The following is a 7817-nucleotide window of genomic DNA, read 5'->3' as shown; positions in this document are numbered from 1 at the left end:
GCAAGCAGGGGACTTTCCAAAAGTGAGAGAAACTATCCCACTCACAAGCTTGAATTTCTAGCTTTGAAGTGGGCAGTTTGTGAGAAGTTTAACAGCTATCTTTATGGCGCTAACTTCACCATTGTGACGGATAACAATCCTCTCACGTATGTGCTGACATCTGCGAAGTTAGATGCTGCTGGTCATCGCTGGTTAGCTGCGCTGTCTACTTATCAGTTCACTGTTAAGTACGGGCTGGTCATGCCAATCGCGATGCAGACGTGCTGTCCCGACGACCACAAGCTCCTCCTTTTGAAGATGAGGATTTCATCAAAGAAAAGGAGAGAGTTGATGACATGAAAAACCGTCTTCTAGAGGTGAGCAACGAGATGAGTCACGAGGTGGTATCTGCCTTATGTCAGCGCCATCTTGTGGTGTCAAAGATCGAGCACTGTTCAAATCTAGAACAACCTTTGGCTGTAGAGTCTCTTGCTGTTGATCCCTCAACAGTTGCGGATGTATTTGGAGAAGACACATTACCATCTGACAAGCTCTGACTGGTATAAAGCTCAGAGGGATGACCCGGTTGTCTCACGTGTCATCACCTTCATTGAAAGAGCTCAAAAGCCCAGTTTCAGAGAAACAAACTTTGAAGCTCCTGATGTTAGGCTCCTTCTCAAGGAGTGGAGAAGGCTTGAACTGAGAGATGGAGTATTGTACAGGAAATGGACAGATAGAGACAACATTGTATGGCAGTTAGTCCTACCTGAACAGTTCAGAGAGAAAGCATTGCGTGGAGTACATGATGAAATTGGTCATCTTGGGTTTGAACGTGCACTACATCTTGCCCGTGCCAGATTCTATTGGCCAATGATGACAAAGTCTGTAGAAGAGAAGTGCAGACAGTGTCCACGCTGTGTCAGGAGGAAAGCAGTGCCTCAGAGGGCAGTGCCTCTTGAAAATATTATAACAACTTACCCGCTTGAACTCGTTTGTATGGACTATTTGTCACTTGAGCCAGACAACAGAGACACCCGGAACATATTAGTTATCACTGACCATTTTACAAAGTTTGCTGTGGCAGTGCCAACTAAAGATCAGAAGTCAAGGACCATTGCAAAAGCTCTATGGGAGAACTTCATAGTCCATTATGGGTTTCCCAGTCGTCTACTCAGTGATCAGGGTAGAGACTTTGAATCTCACACAATCAAAGAGCTATGTGCGTTGATAGGAGCAGACAAAATCTGCACTACACCTTATCATCCCCGCGGAAACCCAGTGGAAAGGTTTAACCGGACGCTTCTTGATATGTTGGGTACTTTGGAAGAGGAAGACAAATCTCACTGGAGGGACTTTGTTAAACCCTTAGTTCATGATCTCCTCTAAACTTAGAGGAGATCGTGCTTTTGCTGTAGCAGCTCCAAAACTGTGGAACGAGCTTCCTTTAGAGATTAGACAGGCCAGTTCTTTACCTGTTTTTAAGTCACTCTTGAAAACCCACCTCTTTACCCTGGCCTTTGACACCACGTGAGATGTTGGTTTTTATTTTTATTTTATTTTTATTTTTATTTCAGTTGTTTTTAGGTGATTCGATGCTGTTTTATCTTGTTTTTTATTTTAATATAGGGCTGTTTTAATTTTATTTATTATGTGTTTTATTTATTTATCTTTGCTGTTTTCTGTTATTCTATTGTTTTAATGTATTTTCTGTACAGCACTTTGTTCCTGTGCTGGGTATTTTAAAGTGCTCTATAAATAAAACTGGATTGGATTGGATTGGATTGGATGCGTATAACTGCACGAGAAACGACACGACTGGTTACTCTCCATATGAACTGATGTTTGGCAGACAACCCCGACTACCCATTGATCTGGTCTTAGGTATCCAACCTGAAAATGCCAACCATAAGTCTCATTCAGAGTATGTGAACAACCTTCGTCAACGTCTGGAGGAGAGCTACACCCTAGCTGCAAAAAACTCCCAGAAGATCGGAGAAAGGAATAAAGCTAGGTTTGACAAGAGGATTAGAGTGGTCGAGCTCTGTGCAGGAGACAGGGTTTTGGTTAGGAACATGAGTATCAGAGGTAAACACAAAATCTCAGACAGGTGGGAACAGAAAGTACATGTTGTGGTTAAACGCATCAATGATGGCCCTGTCTATGTTGTGGAACCCGAGTTGGGAGATGGGCCAAAACGCACCTTACACAGGGATCTCCTTCTACCGTGTGGGTTCTTACCTGTGGAAGAAATGGCAGGGAGCAGATCTCATGAGCCCACAAAAGGGAAGAAACTGAGAAACAAAGCCGAAAGAGAAGTACAATCTTCTGATAACCCAGATGGTCAGGAAGATGAGGTATACAGTGATGAGGACGAAGTGTATCCAGCTTTTGTGGTTCCAGAAATAATAACCAGAGGTCCTTTTATCCAGACTGAAAGGCAGGTTATCACACCTCAGCTGTCCACCGGGGATGTGCATTCTACCTTGCCCCGTGCAGAGCCACAAGACGAGTTACACGCACAAGAAACACCCAGTCATGTTTCTGAACCTGAACCTTTGTTACACTCAGAAAGCAATGAGGTGACCACATCTCCCATTCCATCTGATGAAGGTCCAGGTTGGGTTGTTATTGACATTCCTGAACAGACAGAACCTGTTGAAATGAATCAAGAGAGCACCAACACTGCTGAGCAGAGTTCAGAGCCAGAGACAGTAGAGTTGCGGCGTTCTGGGAGAGAGAGACGCCAACCTCGTAAACTAACTTATGATGAGTTAGGTGAGCCTTTAATTTTAGCTCTCAATTCCTTTTTGTCAGAGTTTCGCAATTGTATTCTCTCAGAGCACTTTCCTTCACACACCTGTTAAGTCAATTGTGCATGCAGAGACTCATGCACTTTAGAGGGGGAGAGTGTAACCCAGGTCATTTTTTGAGTATGGGATTTCTGATTATTTGGTAGTCACTGAACGCACCACTGTGCCGTGCGCATAGCCACTCCCTAGTCTAGCCACAGAGTTTTTCCTTCCGTTCGTCCGATGACGCGCATGCTGCTCTCGTGCCCTCTGCGAGCTGGAAATTCGGGCTGGTTTGTTTGCCTTTTGATACCCTGGATCCTACTGGATGAACTGCCTTGTGGAAGTCCTCATCTGATGACTCAGCTGAATCGTCCTGGCCGGTAGATGGTCGTTGCTGCGGGTGGATGCTTCTGCTTGCTGGATACTATTATTGGACACTACGCTGTTCCAACAGAGCGGTAGGAATAATTCAAAGGGCCCCAACAGTGCACTTTACTTTTCCCTGAGCTCAGGTGATTTTCTTTTGGCCAAAGGACCTTAAAGGATACATATTTGCATTTATTTTTATTTTTTGGGGGGGACGCCGAGTGGAAGGACACTAAAAAAAAGATTATTATTTAAAATTGTGTTTAATAAATGTGTTTATGTCAAGTGAGTGTGGTGTCCATTGTGTGCTGGAAGGCTTACTGTTCCTGTGGTGGAGCAGCTACTACCAATCTCCTTTACGAAACTAGCCTCTGACGGGATACAGATATTTGGGACACATTTGAATTCTTGTAACCTATTTCTAGAGAAACTGTGATTCTGGGCCTAGACATCGGGGTGAAATTGATGACACTGACACCTAGTGAACTGCCCAAGGTCAACAGTCCTGATTTCCAAGCATTAAAGCATTGGCGTAAGTACAGATTGCGTTACATCTGCAGACAATATCAATGCGCATGAAAAATAGGGTTACCTTTTTTCAGTATCAGCTCCTATGTTATATCTTGTTTTACTTAAAGGATGAAAACCTTCAGAAATTTCTGAAGGAGGCCGCGATGATGGACCCACGTTTTAAAGGCAGGCTAGGTGGTGAGGCAGCTACTGACATCTGGGACAGGTTGGAGAAGGCAGCAGTTGCAAATGCCACAGCAGCAGTTGCACAGGTATTTTCATTGTGTGTGTACAATCTTGTCCTTTTGCATCATGATGTAGTTTCTATGTTGAAGGAATGCTCTTTTACTATCTGTGTGTCCATAGCCTCCCACTGAGGACCCCAAAGCACACAGCGAGGTGGATGATGCTGACATGGACAAGCCAGAAAAATATGTAATTTCAGATTTTTTCTAACACAACCACTACATTCTAAAAGTGATCTTTATTTATTTTACAAACCTCACACATCTTTTTTTGTTGTTTTTCAGCTAAGTAAGGTCCAGAAGTCACCCTTAGAAAAGCTGTTTGAGTATGAAGACAGAGAGCTTCAACAGGCTGCTTCTCAAGCGGGTAGAGTCCCCTCAATCACAGAGCAGGTACAGAAGGAGCTTCAAATATACAAAAGACTGCCAGGAATTACCTCTGGACAAGACCCTGTGGCCTGGTGGTGGAGTATGAGGGATACACTCCCCAATTTATCTGCCCTATCAGAAAAATACTTGTGTGTCCCAGCCTCATCAACGCCTTCTGAAAGAGTTTTCTCTTGTGCTGGGCATGCCATCAGCCAAGAGCGATGCCGTATAGCTCCAGAAAAGGCTAATATGATTATCTTCTTGCAAAAAAAACTGCTAAACATCACAGGTTTCATGACAAAGTTTGTGTTTTCAATTGTTTAAGCACTGGTTCCAACCAAAGAAGTTATGTTTTATTGACAGAAAGGGCTAACTTTGTTATCATTTTGCTTAAAAAAAATTACTGGGAAAAATAAAAACACAAGAGGTTTTTGGACGAAGTTTGTGTTCTTTATTCTTTAAGCACCGGTTCGAGCACCGTTTAAGCACCGGCATCGTTTCAAAAGTACCGTTTTGGCACCGGTATCGGATAAAACCTAAACGATACCCATCCCTATTCATACTCTTCTTGAGGTTTTGTGTCGTGATCTGGCTCAAGAGTTGGCAGTTTGTCTTGTAATCGGAAGGTTGCCGGTTCAAGCCCCAGCTCCGACAGTCTCAGTCGTTGTGGCAAGACACTTCACCCGTTGCCTACTGGTGGTGGTCAGAGGGCCCGGTGGCGCCAGTGTCCGGCAGCCTCGCCTCTGTCAGTGCGCCCCAGGGCAGCTGTGGCTACAATGTAGCTTGTCATCACCAGTGTGTGAATGTGTGGATGACTGGATGTAGTGTAAAGCGCTTTGGGGTCTATCAATGGAAAATTGTACTTAGTAGTCAGTATAATCTTTTAATGATATAAGTTTCCATATATGCTTAGAGGTGTATAATCGATTGTGTAGGATGTGTGATCTTTAGTAGGCTTTGTGTGCATTCCAGGGTGTTCTGGCATTTAAACCCACATCCTGGGAGTATGGGAGAGGTCATACCTTGTCTTATTGTTTTATGATAGGATAAACGTATCTATGTCTGTTTTAGGCTAAGTGCATTTTGTTTAGATGAACTGTTGGACTTCCAGACCAGCAGGTTTAGGGAAGTCGTTTATGGGGTCACACACACACACACACACACACACACACACACACACACACACACACCTAAACATCCACATTCCAATGTAAGGAACAAACACCCACTGATGTATAAATAAAGACCAGGGCCCTGTTTCAGAAAGCCGGTTTAGAAAACTCAGAGTTAAAAATGATACTCAGGGTTGAGTAACCCCGAACTGTCCAACTCGGAATATTCGGTTTCAGAAAGGCTGATAACAATTAGTTCAATCAATGTGGAGTTGCTTTAACCCCAAGTTAAGCACGCGCATAAAGCCCTGATTAGTGGAGCACAGATTAAGCGAGTCACCATGGAGACGGAGGGAAAGAAGGCGCGGCCAATGTATTTTACAGCGCTTGAGGCCGAAATTCTGATGGCAGCATAAGCCGATAACATGCACATTTTGCGGAAAAAAAGTAACACAGCCTCAGCTGCAAAAGAAAGGGAGCATGCATGGCAATACATAGCCGACAGAGTCAATGCGTGAGTGTTAATTTAAACATTGATCTAGGGATTTCCACCCATTTAACACGTTATTTTATTATATTTCATTTTATTTTTTATTTTATACATTTTATTTTGTGATGTGATGTGAGCGCATGTGCAACCCAACAGGCCCCAAACGTTCCTGGCAGCAAGTAAAAATGAAATATAAAAAATGTAGAGGAAGAGGGTCCAGCCACTTCTCCAACAAACCTTTCCTCAGTAAGATGTTCAGCACTGATTTACAACCAACCTAAGTAGGCATGTACTATGAATGTCAATGCTATTTTCTGTGTTTCAATAGCTCCCTGTAAAGCAGCTGTACAAGACCTGTTTGATCAAGAAAATAAAAAAATGCTTTTTGGAAATGGAACACTTCAAGCAGCAGAATGGAATGTGAGTGCCATCTATACAGCCAATCACGCCTGGGAACCCTGAAAATAAATGTAAAATCTAAGTAGTAGTTCAAGTATCACCACATCATGAATTAAGTTTTGTTCATCCTGATACCTGCAATTTTGTGGAATCCCTCTTTGATAAATCTTGTGGGTCTATGACCGGGGAACACCACAAACGAGTACAGGAGACGTTTCAGTGCAACTGTAACATTCCTGACTGCCCGACAGACGGTAGCCTTGGAAACGTGCTCAGCGTCACCAATATTATACAGAAAGCTCCCGTTTGCAAAAAAACGAAGTGCAATACAAATAATATGTACAGAACTGAGAGAATGTCCGCGATGTGTCACATGAGCAATATAAGGCCTGAGGATGTTATTCAAATAAATTATAGATTGTGCTGAAAAACGGTAACGTTCACACAGAAAATCATCAGGAAATGATAAAATGTCCAAACGCGCTCTAATCACTCTCTCCCGGCGGAGAGCTCTGCGGAGGATTTGGGCTTCAACATCTACTGGCTCTTCAAGGAAGGGGCACCATGTCTGACACTTCCTACAGTCAGGTTTCCGACAAAGAGACGGAGAAGTTCAGGGTTAGTTGAAGTAAACCTGCTAGGGGGCAGGTTAGCTTCACGGAGTGTGTCGTCATAGTAACTCACTCAGAATTAATCTAAACTCGCTTTGTGAAACCGAAAACCCAGAGTTTTCGTTAACTCAGGGTATACTTACTCAGAGTTTGCACTAAACCGGCTTTCTGAAACAGGGCCCTGGGCAGTCTCAGAGTGCGTGTCACAGAGCCCTCACTCTCACTGCGGGTGCTCTGTGATGCTCTTGTATACAAGTAAAACTGTGTTTCTCCTCTCTGATTCTCAACTGAAGAAGTGCTTTAGAATACATCTCTTGACAGGGTCCTTAGGGACTAAGTAAAGTGCTATACAAATACAGGCCATTTACCATTTTATTTTTGATGTAAGATGGTGAGGTTAAGTCACTCCATAACACAGCCCGTGTATTTTCACTATAACACCCAAGGTTATTAGATAATTTAAATGCCACTCTTACACAGAAACATTACAGTAAACATTCATTTTAAATCTGGAGGAATTACAGATTTATAAACATCATAAAGTGCTTCCACATTGTTCTGTAAAACATTTATCCGTGTCCTTTACTGATCCATAAGAGAGCTCCAACCTAGTGTGACAGGAAGCATACACATGAAGACGAGAATGAAGCTTTTTTTCATTTCTTTACTAAGACATGATTAAAATCACCTGATATTAAGTGTGATGCTTCATTTTCTCACCAGCAGATGGAGTGGTGGATTGTTTGATGGCTGTGTTAAGTTTGCTGTTGTGTGAGGAGAGGCAACAGGGGGTCCAGTACTGAAATGAAAAACTGATTCAGCTCATTGGCTCGGTCCGCCTTCTCTCTGTATGTATCTTTACACCTTCTCAGCTCCTCCTTGTTCCTAGACCTGAATATCCTCGTCTTTTCATTCAGCAGGCGCTTCAGGTGATGAAGTGGGAG

At 43.2% G+C, this 7817-nt stretch overlaps 1 protein-coding gene across 1 annotated transcript; it reads left to right on the top strand.

The window, feature by feature from the left end:
* Nucleotides 1–2566: 2566 nt before the first annotated feature.
* LOC109203946 (zinc finger BED domain-containing protein 1-like) lies at nucleotides 2567–4769 on the top strand. The gene is made up of 4 exons (XM_019364165.2): nucleotides 2567–3669; nucleotides 3776–3919; nucleotides 4014–4082; nucleotides 4178–4769. The coding sequence occupies exons 2-4, from the start codon at nucleotides 3812–3814 to the stop codon at nucleotides 4583–4585; spliced, it is 585 nt and encodes a 194-aa protein (XP_019219710.1). The 5' UTR covers nucleotides 2567–3669; nucleotides 3776–3811; the 3' UTR covers nucleotides 4586–4769.
* Nucleotides 4770–7817: the final 3048 nt, after the last annotated feature.

Source organism: Oreochromis niloticus, linkage group LG10, assembly GCF_001858045.2.
Source record: "Oreochromis niloticus isolate F11D_XX linkage group LG10, O_niloticus_UMD_NMBU, whole genome shotgun sequence".
In the NCBI taxonomy this organism is placed as follows: Eukaryota; Metazoa; Chordata; class Actinopteri; order Cichliformes; family Cichlidae; genus Oreochromis; species Oreochromis niloticus.
This window is presented reverse-complemented; position numbering and strand designations above follow the sequence as displayed.

Bases quoted from the DNA above. Each gene is read 5' to 3' on its own strand.
- LOC109203946 (XM_019364165.2), top strand. From the start codon at position 3,812: ATGATGGACCCACGTTTTAAAGGCAGGCTAGGTGGTGAGGCAGCTACT. The intron at 3,920-4,013 runs GTATTTTCATTG...GTGTGTCCATAG, and splicing joins CCACAGCAGCAGTTGCACAG to CCTCCCACTGAGGACCCCAA. The intron at 4,083-4,177 runs GTAATTTCAGAT...GTTGTTTTTCAG, and splicing joins TGGACAAGCCAGAAAAATAT to CTAAGTAAGGTCCAGAAGTC.